The sequence below is a fragment of the Lithobates pipiens genome, unplaced genomic scaffold (genome assembly GCF_037356315.1).
Source record: "Lithobates pipiens isolate NorthernLeopardFrog02 unplaced genomic scaffold, aLitPip1_a1.2 Scaffold_19, whole genome shotgun sequence".
Taxonomy (NCBI): Eukaryota; Metazoa; Chordata; class Amphibia; order Anura; family Ranidae; genus Lithobates; species Lithobates pipiens.
In genome coordinates, this window is record NW_027507764.1 from 359,155,414 (window position 1) to 359,176,949 (window position 21,536).

A 21,536-nucleotide genomic window follows, 5' to 3' on the forward strand; every position below is an offset into this window, starting at 1 on the left:
AAAAATAAAAAATTTTGATCACTTTTATTCCTATTACAAGGAATGTAAACATCCCTTGTAATAGGAATATGACATGAGAGGTCCTCTTTATAGTGAGATATGGGGTAGGAATAAGAATAAGACTCCACATCTCACCAATAGGCTGGGAAGCCTGAAAAAAATAAATAAATAATCCGATCACCGCTTTCCAGCCGAAATGGCGCCATTTTTTTTTTAAATGCAGAGGCCAGGACGTCAAAGCATCGCGCCCGGCCTCAGACGATCATAGAGACTCCGGCGACCATATGGTCCGCCGGAAATCTCTATGATCAACAACTGGAGGTTCCTATGTCCGACTCACCAATCGTAGCAGTGAGTCGGTAGAAGCAACGGAGGGTGGCCCCCTATCACCTCCCGTAAGAACGATCAAGCGGCGGAACAGCCGCTATGATCGTTCTTATGGTGTAGGGAATCGCCGGCTGAAAATGGCAAAATCGGAATGATGTCTGTAGCTACAGGCATCATTCAGATATACCTACTCAAAGTCTGCCACGTCATATGACGGCGGGCGTGAGACAGTTAAAGTTTTTTTTTTTTAAACAAACACGTTACACTTACCTGCTCTGTGTAATGGTTTTGCACAGAGCAGCGCCAATTCTTTTCTGGGGTCCCCCACAGATGCTTCTGGCTAAGTATAGTATAGCGTGCCCCTATATCAAGGTAAAAAATCTTCTGCCTTTAGACCCACTCACTTCCTGCCCAGGACTACATGTTGCATTGCTCCTCACACATTCACAAGTTCTCAGGCACTTACTGACATGTATGGATGGTGTACTGAGGTGTATATGTGCTGCACTGTATTTCCTGATAGGTAAACAAATAATGCATTCTGTACACAGGCTAACTAATCGGCTGGCCGTTTAATCGACTATGAAAATAATTGACAACTATTTTCATAATCAGTTGTTTCAGCCCTATAAAAAAACACATAGTAAGTATACACAGTAAAAATAAAGTACATCTTCTAAAAACACAGCACAACTCCTGATTTTTAAAACGCCAGCAGTTTGCACAGCACTTTACAACATATTTCATATAAAGCCCAAAATACATACACTACTGTGCAAAATTTTTAGGCAGGTGCAAAAAAATTCTGTATATTAAGAATGCTTTAAGAAACAGAAGAGTTCATTTAATTTTATCAATACAATAGAAAGAAAATGAACGGAAGAAAAATCCAAATCAAATCAATATTTCGTTGGATCACCCTTTGCCTTCAAAACTGCATCAATTCATCTAGATACATTTGCACACAGTTTTTGAAGGAACTCGGCAGGTAGGTTGTTCCAAACCTAGATCTTCTGTGGATGTAGGCTGCCTCAAATCTGTCTCTTCATGTAATGCCAGACAGACTTGATGAGATCAGGGCTATGCAAGGGCTAAACTAGCTCTTTCAGGGATAAGAACACACAATTCTGACAATATAACCGGTTCCCGACCAGAATGGCATGGGCAGGCATATTGGCGTACAGGTACGTCCAATCTTCAATGCCGCCCTGCCATCGCGAGTGCGCCGGCACGCTCTCGTGCCGGTCGGGACCCCTGTGAGTCCGGTCGCGGGTCTCGCGGACTCGATCGCCGAGGGCATACCCGCGATCGTCTCACGGGACGGCTGAATGGAGGAAATGCCGTGTAAACAGCATTTCTCCATTCTGCCTAGCAACTAGTGACGCTGATCTCTGCTCCATGTGATTGGAGAAGAGATCAGTGTTCACTAAATGAAAGCCCAACCCCCCGACAGTTAGCAACACACCCCTAGGAACACTTAACCCCTACACTGCTACCCACTGGTTAACCCCTTCACTGCCAGTGTCATTTACACAGGAATCACTGCATTTATATAGCAGTGATTACTGTAGAAATGACAATGGTCCCAAAAATGTGTCAAAAATGTCCGATGAGTCCACCACAATAAAAATCGCTGATCGCCGCCATTACTAGTAAAAAAATAAATAATAAAAAATTATTAATAAAAATGCCATAAAACCATCCCTATTTTGTAAACGCTATAACTTTTGCGCAAACCAATCAATAATCGCTTATTGTGATTTTTTTTACCAAAAATATGTAGAAGAATACGTATCGGCCTAAACTGAGGGAAAATTTTTTTTTTATATATTTTTGGGGGATATTTATTATAACAAAAAGTAAAAAATAATGAGTTTTTTCCAAAATTGTCGCTCTATTTTTTTTTATAGCGCAAAAAATAAAAACCGCAGAGGTGATCAAATACCACCAAAAGAAAGCTCTATTTGTGGGAAAAAAAGGACGTCAATTTTGTTTGGGAGCCACGTCACACGCCCGCGCAATTGTTAAAGCGACGCAGTGCCGAATCGCAAAAAGGGGTCTGGTCTTTGACCAGAAAAATGGTCCGGTCTGTAAGTGGTTAATGATGATTAAAAATATTTATTCCGTCATAGGTGTGATGGGCTAAAAAACAAAGTCTAAAACATGAATTGAAAATGTCAAGAAAAAATATAAGCAAAATAGTCAATGATACGTTCAAATGATATGAATAAGTTAACGTTACCACAGGTGACCTCAGAATGGGATGGAGAGCCGGAGGGCTCGCTGGTGTTGCATGGGGAGCAGTTTTAAGCCTCCTACACAGTGGTTTCACTTAATGACTGTTTCAACCTACATATGAAATTTCCGATCGTTAGAACCTCCTTGGTAAAATTGGTTAATCATACACCTGACTTTGTGACCTAGTCTGTTTCAGTCTTCTAGGAAGGATGATGGAACCAGGTTATCTTATAAGGGTTCCTACAAGTGCGGGGTAAATACATGCCTTTGACACGGTTGACCACCCCCTCCTCCTCAAAAAACTCCACACCTTTGGTCTCCGTGACTGTACTCTTCGCTGGTTCTCCTCCTACTTATCCAACTGCACCTTTACTGTTTCTTACAACTCTACTTCCTCCTCTGCTCTTCCTTTCACTGTTGGGGTCCCCCAAGGTTCTGTTCTTGGACCGCTCCTATTTTCAATCTACACTTCCTCCCTGGGTCAACTGATAGCCTCCCATGGCTTCCAATACCACCTTTACGCGAACGACACCCATATTTATTTCTCTACCGCTCAGCTCACTCCCTCTGTCTCCTCACGTATCACTAATTTACTATCAGATATATCAGTCTGGATGTTACACCACTTCCTCAAACTCAATCTATCCAAAACCGAACTTGTAATTTTTCCTCCTCCATATGCCCCTTCCGCTGATCTCACTGTCCAAATTGATGGCACAACCATAAGCCCACATGCCAAGGTTCTAGGTGTAGTCCTGGACTCTGACCTCTCATTCAAGCAACACATCCAATCACTGTCCAAATCCTCCCGCCTCAACCTCCGCAACATCTCCAAAATACTCCCCTTTCTAACCAATGGCACAACAAAGCTCTTAATTCACTCGTTGGTCATCTCTCACTTCAACTACTGCAACTCCCTTCTCAGTGGCTTACCTCTACATAGTCTATCACCTCTTCAATCCATCATGAATGCTGTTGCCAGACTCATCCACCTTACCAATCGCTCTGTCTCTGCTACTCCTCTCTCTCAATCCCTCCACTGGCTTCCGCTCAGCCAAAGAATTAAATTCAAAATACTAGCAATTACGTACAAAGCCATCCACAACTCTGCCCCAAGCTACATCACTAGCTTAGTCTCTAAATACCAACCCACTTGTTCTCTTCGTTCCTCTCAAGACCTCCTGCTCTCTAGCTCCCTCATCACCTCCTCCCATGCTCTCCTCCAGAACTTTTCCAAAGCCTCTACAATCCTATGGAATGCCCTACCCCAATCTGTCTGCCTATCTCCTACTTTATTAGCTTTTAGGCGATCCCTGAAAACCCTTCTCTTCAGAGAAGCCTATCCTACCCACACCTAACAACTGTATTTTCATTTTCTCCATCAGCTCATCCCCCACAGTTATTACCTTTTTTGTTTCAACTTGACCCTCCCTTCTAGATTGTAAGCTCCAATGAGCAGGGCCCTCTAGTCCCTCCTGTATTGATTTGTATTGTAAGTGTACTGTCTGCCCTCACGTTGTAAAGCGCTGCACAAACTGTTGGCGCTATATAAATCCTGAATAATAATAATAATGTAAGGATTGTAAAGTCAATTTAAGAAGTACAATGGCATAGTCCTTACTGACATGTAAAGTTTTGCCCATCAAAGACTACACTCAATGTAATTTATACTTATTTGTGTACAACATGTTCTTTGCAATACGTGGGACATATTGCTCACCCCCTAAGGGTTAGAATAGGGGACATTACACAGCAACATTGAATCCCAATACAAAACAACTTTCTATAGCATCTCGTAATTTTACTGAAGTCCACGAGGGAAGAATGACAGGTTTTAAATTTTATGGGAGAGAGGGTGACACCCACAGAAAATTGTCATGGTGGAAACACAGACTGAACACTCAGATCCCTCATGGACTGAATCAATGCTGGGATATCAGTAATTTTTTGGTTAGGTGTATCCATCATGCCTTGTTTGCTTTTGTTTTTCTTTGGTCATACTTTTGGTATATTTTGTTTTTTAGTTGTAACAAATCTGTTACTTTGTAGGTGAATATTACCCACCATTCAGTATATAGGTGAACGATCTTTATTTTTCACACCTGATAATTAAATTCCGATTGCCAGGGAAGTTGGATCTGTTAACAGCATCCCAGTTGTATGACTATGGCCCACATAGGAAAGAAACCTGTGAGTGTGGAGATCAATATGTAATGTTTTATCCTGTTTTAATAAAGCATAGCATGTAACTCCAGGAGCAGGTGCGGGTACCATGTGTTTCCAAGTGTACAAAGAGTGCAAGTGTAAGAAATGATTGTGGTTTGAAGCCAAATATTGATGTAAGATTTTTCTTCTGTTCGTTCACTTTGCATATTGATAAAAATGAACAATTAAAAAATATATTTTTGAAAGCATTCTTACTTTACAGTATTTCTTCACACTGACCTAAAACTTTGGCATAGTACTATATATACAATAGTAAAAATACATCTTCTAAAAACACAGCACAACTCCTGCACATCTCATATAAAGCACACATAGTAAGTGTATATAGTAAGTATATACTGTAAAGTGTAAATATTAAACATACCAAGATAATTTCCTACAAGCACAGTTCAATTCCTGCCTAAGTGATATAATACACACAGTCAGCTCTTGCCTACAGTGGCTTAGTGGTTGGCACATTTGCCTGGCAGCACTAGAGTTGTCAGAGTCTGCATGGGTTTCCTCCGGGTACGCTGGTTTCCTCTCACACTCAAAGACATGCTGGTAGGTTAATTGGTTCCTGTCTAAAATTGACCGCAGTATGTGTATGTAAGAATGTGAGTTAGAGGCCTTAGAGATTGTAAACTCCTAGAGGGCAGGGACTGATGTGAATATATTTTATTATATATATATATATATATATAAAACAATGGAAAACATACCAAATGTTTAAAGCTGTATTAAACCCAAAAGCAAACAAACAATTATATGTCCCAGTTGTGACTCTCTTTATATGCATGCCAACCTATGACTTTACTAAGCTTGTCTAAACGCCACATAATGTTCTGCAAATGTAGAACTATGCAATAGGGCTATTCATTTTTGTTCAAACATACCATACCGATGGGTGGCCTATTTATGCGGCATTGCAGGTCATTTGGCATGCCCATCTCCTTGGGCATTGCTCCTTCTCGGTGCATTTGCTACTTACAATTGTGTGTTGATGGGCTGTGGATGCATGGCGTCCTTCCACTCCCTGGGTGGGGGAAGGGCGCCGTGCACTCATAGCTCTGAGGATCCTTATGTGGCCTCCAATGAAAGCAATGAGCTAACTAGATGTCACTACGCTCCTCCTCATGTGCTGTTGTGGCCGCAATGAGGTAATCTAATGGACAAACTCCCTCCATACTCTGCAACTTGGCACACCCTCCACCACCACCACCACCACGGAGCAACATGACCACATAAGGAACGGCCGTGCGGCGCAGGTGCAGGTATTTACATAAAGTTACAATCAATCTGTCTGCAAGACATAGTTGACGCTGCTTCCGGAGGACCACATAAATGATGGGAATCATCTGTATATAGGACACACTAATAAAGTAGGCTCCATAGAACCTCTACTAGACACTTTTTTGAGGCATATACTATAGGTATTGCATACACTGATCTGATTATTGGAACTATCTACATATTATGATAGCTTGATCATGATTTTGCTTTTGGCTATTCTCGAGTATATCTGGACATGTGTTGATAAATATTTGTCCTACAATAAGCTTTTAAACGGGAAATTTTCAGAATATCTATATCCTATAATGACGTAGTTACCGTATATACTCGAGTATAAGCCGAGATTTTCAGCCTCTTTTTTGAGGCTGAAAGTGCCCCCCTCGGCTTATACTCGAGTCATCGCTGTCTGCCTGCTCGATCAGCGTGTCGAGCAGACAGACAGCGGCCATTCTATGATTCAAAAGCCGCGCCTCCGGCTCCGCCTTCGCCTGTGATAGGCGGAACACTGAATTTCCCAGCAGCCTGTGTTCCGCCTATCACGGGCGTCGTCTCATCCTCGTACTACGGACGAGGATGATACGACGTCCGTGATAGGCGGAACACAGGCTGCTGGGAAATTCAGTGTTCCGCCTATCACAGGCGAAGGAGGAGGCGCGGCTTTTGAATTTTACAATGGCCGCCAACGAAGAGGGCACGGGACGGAGGCAAGGCAAGGCACGGCACGGGACAGGACGGGACGGGACGGGACGGGACGAAGGCAAGGCACGACACGGGACGGAGGCTCGGGACAAAGGCTCGGGACACAGGTAGGCTGGACACACACACACACACACACACACACACACACGGATGGAGACACACACACACGGATGGATGGATGGATGGAGACACACACACACACAGGGATGGATGGATACACACACACACAGGGATGGATGGATGGATGGATGGATGGAGACACACACACACAGGGATGGATGGATGGATGGATGGATGGAGACACACACACACAGGGATGGATGGATGGATGGAGACACACACACACAGGGATGGATGGATGGATGGACACACACACACACAGGGATGGATGGACGGACACACAGGGATGGACGGACACACAGGGATGGACGGACACACAGGGATGGACGGACACACACACAGGGATGGACAGGCATGTCTCACCCTCGGCTTATACACGAGTCAATAAGTTTGCCAGTTTTTTTGGGGGTAAATTGGGGGCCTCGGCTTATATTCGGGTCGGCCTATACTCGAGTATATACGGTAATTATTCTCCATTTTTAGTGCTGTCTCTGACATAATGCCTCCATAGTCTACCCCATGCATGATTTTTTTTCTATAGGTTGAGCCATTTCATCCACTTGCATATCCACTTCCAATATCTACACCTTTTGGAAACCTCCGGTTCCATCTTTGAAGCTCCCACCTTTCGCTGTCTGGGTCAGCTGCAAATTTTGTGGATCTTTGTGGGGGACATGTCGGGCCTCAGGGGTTCCCCCATTCCTTTGGGTGACACACATCTAGCGAAACCCTCCACCTGAGGCAGCCTCATCATTTGCTCTTTTAATTATATTTTTAAATGATACTGCATTGGTATGTATATGCTTTCACGGCTGTCACAATGCATAAATGTGCGCATTTCCTGTCCTGCTATAAGTTCTTAATTTATGCTTCGTTCTGTTATAGAATGTCTTCAGTTCATAATCTTCTATTTCCCTGAAGAAGGGATATACTTCTACATTCCCAAAACGCGTCAATTTTAATGAGAAGCAACCTCCATACCTTTCGTTAGCTTTTTATGAGCTTGGTATATTGTAGTTTGTATCTTGTATTATGTATTTTCATGGTGATGTCTGCACCAACACAATTAATACTGTAATAAACTTTGCTAAATGTTTTAATCAATACAATGTTCAATATAGTTGAAGGGGGGGGATAACTTTTTGTCCTATATATAAAATTTAGGGATGTTGGCAACACACGTTTAGAGATATATTCTCTACATGGTTGTTTTTCCCTTTTAAATGTATTATATGGAGGTTTACAAATTCTTAGATGTGATGGCTGTACCAGTTTTCTTTTTTAGGCTTTCTTCTATTTTCATGGATGGGACAAGCCATTTAATACTGGCAGGGGTGCATTCAATGATAGCAGATTTATGTATGTTCATGACCTTTATCACAAAATGACAAAAAAAATGTTTACTGTAACCAATTTTTAAAGTGTGAGCTTGAGTTTGGCTTCAGTTTGCTATTGTATTAAAATCTTCTGTTCCATCTAACACTCTCCTTCCCTCTGCTGCTGTGTCACCTGTTCTCCTACGTCCAGATTGAGGGCACTCTAACACAAGAGATGTGTTACTGGCCAGATCCAACAGGTGAAAACAGGGGGGACAAGCCCAAAAAAAAAAAAAAAAAAAAAAAAAATAAGAAAATAAATACAGCCATTACATCTAATGATTGGTAAACTGATAAGCTGCAATATATTACATTTTTGGTTTCGGGTTTAACCACTTGCCAACCGCCTTCCACAGATATACTGCTGCAAGACAGCTTGTTAATGGGAAAAAGGCCAGAGATGCGTGGAACCTACTAGGGATCCAACTAAAACAGACCTGGCAAAAATGTACCAGTGTTCCCTTCCTGTACAGCAAGGCTGCATTTACATTAATCTGCACAGTAAAATATAGCAGTTTACTGCCCAGGCTACTACAGTCAGTGTCAGAAAGCAATGTGATGCTTCCGCAGCTGAGCAACACTGCGACTGCAGTGGAGGCAGCTGCGGCCTCCACATATGAGACACTCTTGAATTTTTTCTTTCGAGGTGAAGTACCGACGGAATGTGGCATGACTGCACTCAAACCGGCTAAACAGGTGCTAGAGACATGTACAAGGCATATACAGGATGCCCCCTCCTATCTATCCCCTAATGCCCCCCTGTGGTTTAATCCCTGCTTAAGAGACTTTTTTCTCCTGGACGATGGGCATAGGTGGGCGAGGCATGGCCTTGTCTATTTACATCAGCTGTTTGATGATGGGAACCTTAAAACCTTTGCACAATTAAAAAGGGAATTGAATATTCCCGACTCATGGGCATTCCAGTACGCCAGACTGAAACATGCAGCTCACACTCAATTTGGGTCTGGGCCAATATTTTTGGAAAACACAAGAATGGAAAAATTACTTGCAGAACCGGAGCACACAAAACGTGTCTCTACCTACTATGCAGTCCTTATGACCAAAAAACTGCCCAGTGAAGAAAAAATGAGGAGCAGATAGACAGAGGTGATTCCAGAGTTGGAAAAAAAAAAAAAGAAAGCAATGTGATGCATGTTTCAGCACATTACACTGGCTGTAAACTTCTGTATGGCATGAAAGATAACGATCAGTCACCATTCACTATATAATATGTAATTTTAATAGACTGTACAGATGATTTTCATGAAAAATAAGTAGCAGATGTTTAGTATTACCTAATATCGGAGACAATACACTGCTGTCTTCTCCTCCAGAATTTAAGAAGACATCTAGTGCTTCCTGGTCAGACATGTCCATTAGATCCATCTGCTCCAGCATGTCTACATTGACTTCCATGGAGGACATACTTCCAATAGGTTCTATATCAAAAATAGTTAAGGACAACTTATTAAGGTTATGAAGAATATGATGCACAAATTAAAGGCTCTTGGTCCAGGTATATAAATGTTGTGCAAAGTTGGCTGGTGCTGAATTACAATACAGTAGATCCAGATTATTGGACTAAATTGGTAAACCGAAATCAACTTGGCCCCACGTGGCATCCTCCGTGGCCAATAACTGGTGAAGATCAGGGTTTACAAAATCAATATTTTCACATGATTTCAACTGCCATCATTGTTGGGTCTACTGATCATTTTGACATGTGGTTTTCATTGAAGATAACCACAGTTTATACATTTATACTCATATGCTTGGTCTGAAACATCCACTTTTCATATGGCATTGCTGAAAGGGATAATAACTAATCACTCTGATCACATTGGGATTAGTGTTGCTGTATATTATATTGCTCATCATAGATAGTTTTTTTTACCAAGATCTGAATTAAGGAAACACTGAAATATATTTGTGGCATATAATGGTTCCACAACCTGCAGTTGTATTTGCTACATTAACTCACATATATATGAATAAGAGGTTCATCGTTATTTAATTGGAAGCAATTATTACTTTGAAATGTAGATGAGTAAAATCTCCTCTCCCACTCAACAAGCTGTCATCAGGGCTAGCAGTAAAAAATATACTTTTGATGCAAACAGACTCTGTGGTCTGCATATGGCTAGATATTAGTTAAAAGTCTTGACTCTGGCATACTCTGTAGCATGTGCAATGAGAACATAATACGCTATGACACTGCATGGTGCCTATGCACAGGATATTACTTGGTGGAGAGTATGCAGAACTGGAACCTGTAGAAACTATCCAACCATGGGCAGGTCTGATAGCATATCAGGTATAATTTTTAGTGTTACCAGTGGTGGGTCTTTTGGAAGAGGGAATTCTCACTTATAAAAGTAAGACTTTGGCCTAATGTTAACCATTTAGGTGTTAGTCTAACTTGCTGTAGAAAAATTAAAACTGGCTACTACAAGAATCAACTTTTTCTAAACCACCCCAGCTGTGAGAAGTTGGGAGGATTCAGTCACTTGCCTCGTCTCTCTGTTATCTGTAGGTATCCAGTAGACAGGTATTGCTCCATGTCTTGCTGAAAAGCCTCCTCAAAAAACTTCTGTCGTTCCTTTAGCTTCATCTGCTGAGCATATTCCATATCCAGGACTCGCTGTGCATGTTCTGCATCCAACTCAGCTAGGAGAAATACAATGATTTTGAATTAATATGGTGCCTGAGAAAGCATGAAGACAACATCTGGCAAAGGACAGAAATCATACAGGAAAAAAAAAAAAAAAAAAAAAAGCAGCTGATCATTGGGATCTGTCCTACGGATTACATAATGGTTAGATCCATATTAGACTATAAAGATTTTGGTATGATTTAGAGAAGGAGGAGGAAATCCTTTATCAGTTCTCTTTAACTACCAATCAGTATAGTCATATGATCAGGTCAACACATGCTGGATTGTAAAGTGTATATTGAATGATGCTTCAAAATGACCATCACCACGAAAGGGGTATCAAACAACAGAAATACAGCTTTTCAGATTTGCTTAGTGACCTGTCACATATTCTCTTCTTGCCTGCCTGGTTCCAGGCCAGCTGAATATAAGGTTCTAATTTAAATGCAATGTGAAGGCACCAGCAGTAACTGGGGGGATTTAATTTTATACTAATCTTTTCTGGCAGTGAAGTCATCATAGATCGCTTGGTTAAAGCAACCTCTACTGAGTATACAAAGAAAATAATCCAGCACTGCACATAAAATTCAGGCTTAATTTATTAACATTATGCAGAAAGTGTAGTAACCAATACACCAACTTTCTTCAGTCTGGATAAACAAAACGCTACCAAACGGTGTCATCATAAAATTAGACTGTGTGTGTGTTATCTCACAAAAGTGAGTACACCTCTCACATTCTTGTAAATATTGTATTATATTTTTTCCTGTGACAACACTCAAGAAATCACACTTTGCTACAATGTAAAGTAGTCAGTGTACAGCTTGTGTAACCATGGCTTGTATAACCGTGCAAATTTGCTGTCCCCTCAAAATATTTCAACACACAGCCATTAAGTGAAAATGTCCAAACTGGGCCCAAAGTGTCAATATTTTGTGTGGCCACCATTATTTCCAGCACTGCCTTAAAGAGGAAGTAAACCCTGATGAGTTTACTTCCGCTTTCATTCCCTGCAAATGCAAAGCATAATGGACTACTATGCAAATATCACCTAAACCGTATAGGTTTAGGAGATATTTCTTGGACCTACAGGTAAGCCTTAATCTAGGCTTGCCTGTAGGTCAAAGTGTGTTGTAAGGGTTTACAACCACTTTAACCCTCTTGGGCATGGAGTTCACCAGAGCTTCACAGGTTGCCACTGGAGTCCTCTTCCACTCCTCAATAACGACATCACAGAGCTGGTGGATGTTAGAGACCTTGTGCTCCTCCACCTCCGTTTGAAGATCCCCCACCTCTTCAACCTCTGGAGCAATGCTGGCAGCACTCATACATCTATTTCCCAAAGACAACCTCTGGATATGACGCTGAGCATGTGCACTCAGCTTCTTTAGTCGACCATGGCGAGGCCTGTTCTGAGTGGAACCTGTCCTGTTAAACTGCTCTATGGCCACCGTGATGCAGCTCAGTTTTAGGGTCTTGGCAATCTTTTTATAGCCAAGGCCATCTTTATGTAGAGCAACAATATATATTTTTTCAGATCCTCAGAGTTCTTTGCCATGAGGTGCCATGCTGAACTTCCAGTAACTAGTATGAGAGAGTGAGAACGATATCAAATTTAACACAGCTGTTCCCCACTCACACCTGAGACCTTGTAACACAAATGAGTCACATGACACCAGGGAAGGAAAAATGGCTAATTGCGGTTTAGAATTTATTGGCTGCGTGTTGAGTTATTTTGAGGGGACAGCAAATTTACACCATTATACAAGCTGTACTCTCACTACTTTGAAGAAAAGATGATCTGCACTCCGGTGATTACTCTTAAAAAATGTATTTATCAACAAGCCACAGTGACCAAAAGCAAATACGAAAGGTTGGCGATTTTCAGCCTTCAGTCATAACACACATTACTTTACATTGTAGCAAAGTGTAATTTCTTCAGTGTTGTCACATGAAGAAATATAATAAGATATTTAAATAATGTGAGGGGTGTACTCACTTTTGTGAGATGCTGTGTGTAATATATATATACACACACACACACACACACACACACAGCATTTAAATCTCTTAAAGGCATGTCGCCAAACAAGGCTGCTGCAGTACTTTATTTTACATACCGAACAGTGATAATATATTCAGTTCACTAAAGCTTTTGTTGAAACAATCACCTGAATTTACGGCATGTACATCAGATTATTGATTTTGGCAGTTTTTGATATGTAAAAATCAATTCAATACATTATTTCACGAGTTACTGATACTTAATCTTCCACAATTTTATAGCAGCAGTAAGGGTGTGGTTCTATAAGGTTACTATTGTGGAGATAAGTCTCAAATGAAGATAAAATAATGAGAGAAAATAGGAGATAACACATATTAACAGAGACAAAGAATTTCATCGATAAATAACTATTTCATGGGAAATAATTACAACTGTACACCCATGCACTATTTATGAATGTGAACTATTTAAAAAAAAAAAAAAAAAAGAAGAAGAAGAATGAAAAAAAGAAGCAGTTTGAAAAATGTACCTTAATGTCTAATCCCATGCAGTATCTGACGGAGAATATAACATCCAATTCATACTTTAATAAAGTCATTTTTGACAAACGGATGATGAAATTACTCACCCCAAGGCCGGGTTCAGACAGCGTTGCCTGGTAAGTTACATTCCCTAATTACAAGTCTCTCACCGATTGCTTAGTCCCAAAACAGCACAGAAGGGATTAGACAACATCTGGAGGAAGAGAAGCCTCTCCTATGACAGTTGAGGAAAATGTGAGCCTTTGTCACACACACAAGTCCTCCTAGCAGAACACACAGTAGGAAATGCGTGCTCTGGGAATACACATTTGACATCCATGCTGTCATGTAGCTTTATGTTGCTTACACAAAGGAAGCACACAGCAAAAGGCAAAGAATGAAGAGTGCCGATAAGAACATGACCAATAGCGTGCACCACTGCCATCATCCTCATCATAGTCCCATGATTTCAACAGTTACCCAGGAATGTTCTAAAAAAAAAATAACGGCATTTAGAAAAGCACAATCTATAAAATGAGGAAGAAGCCTCACAAAAACGCATAACTGCATACTTACTACAGAGACCATATACTTCTGTTGCTCTAATATTTATTATAAGTCACAAAGCTTTAGGACTAGGTCTTCTAATGCCGCGTACACGACTGGAATTCTCATCGGAAAAACCTCTGATGGTATTCCCGACGGAATTCGGCTCAAGCTGTCTTGCCTACACACGGTCGCACCAAAATTCCGATCGTTTATAACGCGGTGACGTACAACACAACTAGAAAAATTAAGTGCAATAGCCAGTAGCCAATAGCTTCTGTCTCGTAGTTGAATCGGAGCACGCGTGATTTTTGGCGTGTCGGAATTGCATACACACGTCCGGAATTACCGATAAAAAGTTTTTCCGTCGGGAAAATGGAGAACATGCTATAAATTTTTGGCTGGCGGGAATTCGGACAGCTAAATTCCGATGGAGCATACACACGGTCGCATTTTCCGATGAAAAGCTCTCATCGGTCTTTTTCTGGCCAGAATTCCGATCGTGTGTATGCGGCATAAGTCTAACAAGAACAAGAAAAACTCTGTCTAGCAGCAATTCGGACACCTAAATGTGCAGTCTTACTAGTTGGACAAATATGTTTACTGCACACGATGCTACCAAATAACCTTCTTCAAATCATTTCCACCCAAATATAACTGGATGGGCATTAAAGTGCTGAATCAGCTTTTCCCAATATCTCTTAGCGAGGCCAAAAATAATTAATAAATGTCTAGAATGACATCTACACGATGAAGAATGCATCCAAAACTTCATCCTTTGGTTTTCTGCAGTGGTTGGCAAAATTCAGAATTCGGCCAACCACAGGAGCGCCATAGAAATATAATCCTTAAGGCTGGGTTCACACTGTTATTACGCGACTGTTATACAACTATCATGTTGCTTTGCCCTGCTACATCTGTCCTACAATGGTCCTACTTCCATCTTACTTGAATGAACAAGATAAGATTTTGCTCCGACTTTAACCACTTAAGCCCTGGACCAATTGTCAGCCTAAGGACCAGAGGTCTTTTTACAATTTCGCACTGCACTGCTTTAACTGGTAATTGCGCGGTCATGCAATGTTGTACCAAAACGAAATTTGTGTCCTTTTGTTCCCACAAATAGAGCTTTCTTTTTATGGTATTTGATTGCCTCTGCGATTTTAATTTTTTTTACGATATAAAAGGAAAAAGACTGAAAATTTTGAAAAAAAATATATTTTCTACTTTTTATTATAAGAAAAATGGAATAAACTCAATTTTTGTCATACATTTAGGCCAAAATGTATTCAACCACATGTCTTTAGTAAAAAAATGTCAATAAGGATATATTTATTGGTTTGCGCAAAAGTTATAGCGTCTACAAACTAGAGTACATTTTCTGGAATTTACACAGCTTTTAATTTATGACTGCCTATCTCATTTCTTGAGATCCTAAAATGGCAGGGCAGTACAAACCCCCCCAAATGACCCCATTTTGGAAAGTAGACACCCCAAGGAAATTGCTGAGGGGCACGTTGAACCCATTGAATATTTTTTTTTGTCCCAAGTGATTGAATAATGACAAAAAAAAAAGTTTACAAAAAGTTGTCACTAAATGATATATTGCTCACACATGCTATGGGCATAAGTAAAATTACACCCCAAAATAAATTATGCTGCTTCTCCTGAGTACAGGGATACCACATGTGTGGGACTTTTAGGAAATCTAGCCGCGTACGGCACCCCGAAAACCAATCACTGCCTTCGGGATTTCTAAGGGTGCAAATTTTTGATTTCACTCCTCACTACCTATCACAGTTTCGAAGGCCATAAAATGCCAAAATAGCACAAAACCCCCCAAATGACCCCATTTTGGAAAGTAGACACCCCAAGCTATTTACTGAGGGGCATGTTGAGTCCATGGAATATTTTATATTTTGTCACAAGTTGCAGGAATATTACAAACTTTTTTTTTTTTTTTGCACAAAGTTGTCACTAAATCATATATTGCTCACACATGCTATGGGCATAAGTAAAATTACACCCCAAAATAAATTCTGCTGCTTCTCCCGAGTATGGGGATACCACATGTGGGGGACTTTTAGGGAGCCTAGCCGCGTACGGGACCCCGAAATCCAAGCACTGCCTTCAGGATTTAAATATAAAACGCTACCAAAAAAAAACTGTTAGCGATCGCAGGGATCAGGCCTGACTCTGAGAACGCTGCAGTTATGTGTTTAGTGTTTTTTAAGTGACAGTGATCGATCGATACTGCACTTGGGTGGGCTGGGCGGAGGGGCAAAACGCAGGTGCTAGCAGGTATCTGGGCTAACAATGCGTTTTTTTGGAACCCTAAACTGCTGGGGACACTAGTATAGATCTGATCAGATATTGATGTGTTCAGATACTATACCACTACGGAAGGTGTATGCTTTGCGCGTGGGTGTTAGCGGTACTGGCACTAACCTAGCGCTGCCAGGGGCGACGCAGACCCTAAAACCTAATTGATATCACCCGCGGGGTGATCAGGTTAAACCTTTATTGGGTAATAAATGGTGGGTGCCCTGATGCTATAAAAATCAAACTAACTAACCAGAGTCACCCGTAACACTTATATGGTGATCACTGGTGAAAGGGTTAACTAGGGGCAATCAGGGGGTTAAAACCTTTATTAGGTAGTATATGGGGGTCCCTGACGCTATATAAAAACCTGACGGGGAACCTAAATAACTAACTGGCTATCCAGCGTCCCCAGTGACACTTATACGGTGATCGCTGGTGAAAGGGTTAACTCTAGGGGCAATCAGGGGGTTAAAACCTTTATTGGGTAGTATGTGGAAGTACCTAATGCTATAAAAACCTGGCGGTGAACCTAAAAAATAACTAGCTACCTAGCGGCACCAGTGACACTAATGCAGCGATCAGAAAAACGATCGCTTAGTGACACTGGCAAAAGGGGGTGAAAGGGTTAACTCTAGGGGCAATCAGGGGCTTAAAACCTTTATTAGGTAGTATATGGGGGTCCCTGACGCCATATAAAAACCTGACGGGGAACCGAAATAACTAACTGGCTAACCAGCGTCACCAGTGACACTTATACGGTGATCGCTGGTGAAAGGGTTAACTCTAGGGGCAATCAGGGGGTTAAAACCTTTATTAGGTAGTATATGGGGGTACCCAACGCTATAAAAACCTGGCGGTGAACCTAAAAAATAACTAGCTACCTAGCGGCACCAGTGACACTAATGCAGCGATCAGAAAAACGATTGCTTAGTGACACTGGCAAAAGGGGTGAACGGGTTAACTCTAGGGGCAATCAGGGGCTTAAAACCTTTATTAGGTAGTATATGGGGGTCCCTGACGCCATATAAAAACCTGACGGGGAACCTAAATAACTAACTGGCTAACCAGCGTCACCAGTGACACTTATACGGTGATCGCTGGTGAAAGGGTTAACTCTAGGGGCAATCAGGGGGTTAAAACCTTTATTAGGTAGTGTATGGGGGTACCTAACGCTATAAAAACCTGGCGGTGAACCTAAAAAATAACTAGCTACCTAGCGGCACCAGTGACACTAATGCAGCGATCAGAAAAACGATCGCTTAGTGACACTGGCAAAAGGGGTGAAAGGGTTAACTCTAGGGGCAATCAGGGGGTTAAACCTTTAGTGGGGGGATAGGGGGCTATCCTGGACCCAACACTAATTGCCCTGACACTTTTTACAGTTACAACTGACACTAAATGCACTGGTCAGTAAATAAATGATCACTGCAATTAGTGACACTGTGACTGGGGGGCGGCGGGGTGATCGGGGGGTGACAGTGTGCCCATGTGTACCTACATGTCAGTGTAGTGTTGGTGCACACTTACTATGTCTTCTCTCCCCGCAGTCCGATCAAAAAGAACACCCCGAGGAGAGTGGCTAGAAACCAACGGCCATCCCCTCATCCCGGGTCGCTCCTGAAGCGAAACGGACCGCCGCAACCAGCCCACCCGCTGGAAGGCAGGCACGTACGAGTACGTGCTTGTGCCCGTCCGTGCCATTCTGCCGACATATAGTTACATGTGGCGGTCCTAAAGTGGTTAAGATAGGACAAGGCATACTTTGACCAATCAACACAATCCCAGATGGACAAATTCCTTTTACTGCTGCTGTAATCACCATGTTGGATTTCACAAGTCAGATGGTTAGGAAAAGGATCCTACTTTGATCCAACTTCAATGATATTTAATGCGCTGAAGTAGTGCAGGGAGCATTTTCAAAGTTGGATCGACTTGTGTTAGACCAGTTAAGACAGCTCTCATAGGGCAACCTTGATTTTCACATGTTATGCGACATGAGCTCCCAATATCGGAGCGTTTGTCGTACCAGTGTGAACCCAGCCTTAGGCTGGGATCACACTGGTAAAACACGACAGTCGAACCACTTTAGATCTGACTTAATCACCATGTCGGATGTCACAAGTCGGATGGTTAGGACAAGGATCATACTGATAATGATATTCATTGGGCTGAAGTAGGACCAAAGTCGGACCAAAGCAGTGCAGGGAGCATTTTCGAAGTCTGATGTCATGCGACATGAGCTCCCAATGTCGAAGCGTTTGTCGTACCAGTGTGAACCCAGCCTTAAGGGGAACTCCATGTTGGGTGGAGACGGCCTTGAAAAACCTCGGCACTTGACTTCTGTTGTAAGTCTCATCAGGGCTTAACAATCATCTTTTCCTGCCATTTCACTTCTTAATGTGTTAAAAATATTAGACTGTTATGCTAGATATTGTACTAGCAAAGGTGGACGTGTTATCAGAATGAAATTTTGATGATAAAGATATATCTGTACAAGAAGGAACATTTCTCTAGAAGCTTTCTTCCAGAAAAAATAATATGTATATATAATTCAATGTACTGTTTATAACCAATACTGGGGGACATTATCAGTCCTGTTGCACAGCAAGGCAGGAACAACAAGGCTCCATGCACACTGAGCACTTCCCCAGCTCTAACTGCCAGGAGAAAAGCATCATCAAATAGTGCGTGTGAGTTGTGTTGTGATTTTACAAACACGTTTAGATGCATTAAGATGTGTTAGGCACTTGGGCATTCATTTATTTCACAGGCCAGCATATTAATCTATTTTATCGAAATAAATGAACGTTAAAGCATTTGACATGCCTATTGCTTAAGTGCGTTTAGATGCGATTACACACGTCAGGTGTTTTTTTCTGCCAATATGCTGCTGCTTCTGAATGCACTAAACTGTGTTTTTTCTTCTTTTCTGTCTCCAAACACCCCTGCCTCTAAATGCATGTAAACACCTATGTGTGTGTAGCACCCTCTACCAATAGGTAGGCGCTAGTAATAGGGTTTTTTTACTAGGTACTGTCAGCACAGGCAAATTTAGGGGGCTAATGCTGCAAGCTAGGCCTGTCTGTTTTGATCTGGGGGCTGGGAGTGGTCATAGTAGCAGTGGGTGTGACCACCTGTGCTCTAGTTCTGAGGCGCCTCCCCTGCTTACAGGGAGAATGTTCTAGAAGAGGGGCAGGGCCTGGAAAGGGAGTGGCAGGCAGCTCATGAGGGCAGATTGACCAATCCCCAATCGGTATGGGCAGGGGGCAGACCTCCTATATAAGCTGAGGTAACATGCCACAAGGAGGAGATGTCGGCTGAATAAGTGGAGGATGGAATACTAGGCAGCAGTAGGAGGGCACCCCCATTTGGAGGAGGCCCGAGGAGAGCTGTAAATTAACTTTGCCTCTACACGGTCATTGGCAATGTCTTTATAATCACACGATCGGTGATAAAGAACTCCTGGAGCAGAGGGGCAGGTGAAGCTATCGGAACGTATGGTCCGGTCAAGTTCTCCATCAAGGACTCAGGGCAGTGAAAGGTCAGTGAGTGTTACCACAGTGGAGGGCTGGATGTGCCAGGAAGTCTGTGAGGGAACTTTGCATCTACACGGGCATTAGCATTAGTCTTCATCATCATTAGTCTTCATCATTTACATAGTGAACGATGAAGAGTCCTGGATCAGAGGAAGAGACTGTGGGGATCTGTGTCAAATAGATGTGGCCTGAGGACACAAGATTTGCAAGCTGGGTTGGTTGGGAACAGTAGTCCCCCATTCAAAGAAATGCTTCTAAGTTACTGGGAGAGGTGTTGCAGGCCTCAGGCTTAGTAGCAGAGAAGCAACCAGAGCCTGCTTAAGGACTTAAGAGTGGGTCCTTTTTGCTCAATAGAAGATGTGATATTACTTCAGTTCAGGATAAGTTTGTGCAGGAGGAAAGAAGTTTCTGGGAACATCATTTCTACATGGTCAGGAGTGATGTCCTCGTTCTATACACGGTATTGAATGGGGAATTCTTGGAAGCAAATAGTCTGTGGGAGTTGAGCAGAGAAGGAGCAACAGTCTGCACAGAGATGCAGGAGGAGAAACATAACAGTTACAGATGCACATCATATCTTCTGGCTCTAAATATGGGCTAGTGTGTATAATCTTTAAAATACGATGGCAATTGAAACAATCTATGGGCACCCCATATACCCTTTTCCCCAACCAAGTTGTACCCCCCAATAAAACAAAACCATCGAAAGACCATTCAATGTCTCTGCAAGTGATGTATGGAGTCTGGCAGTGGGGTGAATTGGTGGATTGTCTGTTAGTAGTGGCAACTACAACCCTACATGTGTATGGACACTAATGCTAGTATGGGGAGGTGTTTAGAAGAAGAAGAAGAAAAAAAAAAAAGTCAAATGCCTTTAAAAACAGTAGATTTTGAGCTGCAGCGTGCATGAGGCCTTAGACCAGGGATCTTCAAACTACGGCCCTCCAGCTGTTGCAGAACTATACGTCCCATGAGGCATTGTAAAACTCTGACATTCACCGACACGACTAGGCATGATGGGAATTGTAGTTCCTGAACAACTGGAGAGCCATAGCTTAGACTATAAGGCCTCATGCACACTGGACGTTAATATAACATTATAAAAAGTCAATGTTTTTGCAATAGCGGTTTTTAGCATTTATTAGTGTTTTTATGCGTTAACTTTTTTTTTTTTTTTAACCACTTCAATACCAGGCATTTTCGCCTCTTCCTGCCCAGGCCATTTTTAAGCTTTCAACACTGTCGCACTTTGAATGAATGGCGCAGTCATGCTATATTGTACCCACACAAATTTTTTATCATTTTGTTACCACAAATAGAGCTTTCTTTGGGTGGTATTTGATCACTGCTGGGGTTTTTATTTTTTTCGCCACACATAAAAAAAAATACTGAAAATTTTTCTCTTTCACTGATGGGCACTGATGAGACTGCACTGACTGGCACTGATTAGGTGGTATTGATAGGCGGTACTGAAAGGTGGCACTGGTATGCAGCACTGATGGGTATTGATAGGCGGCACTGATGGGTACTTATGGGTGGCACTAATAGGTGGCATTGATGGACATCACTGATGAGGAGACATCTGGCAGGCATTCATTGTGGGCACTGTCTGGCACCATTTGTGTGCACTGATTGGCATCTTTTAGGGCACTGTGTGGCATCCCTGGTGGCCACGGGGTTCATACCTGCTCA

General features: G+C 42.0%; 1 protein-coding gene across 3 annotated transcripts in view; it reads right to left on the bottom strand.

The window, feature by feature from the left end:
• Positions 1-21,536, bottom strand: part of DTNBP1 (dystrobrevin binding protein 1) — a 229,747-nt gene that overhangs the window by 14,418 nt on the left and 193,793 nt on the right. For all 3 annotated transcript variants that reach the window (XM_077492227.1, XM_077492226.1, XM_077492228.1), the window contains exons 8-9: positions 10,770-10,925; positions 9,554-9,697 (exon numbers count right to left, since the gene is read on the bottom strand). In XM_077492227.1, coding sequence (XP_077348353.1) covers positions 9,554-9,697; positions 10,770-10,925 — 300 coding nt within the window. The remainder of the gene's footprint in view (positions 1-9,553; positions 9,698-10,769; positions 10,926-21,536) is intronic.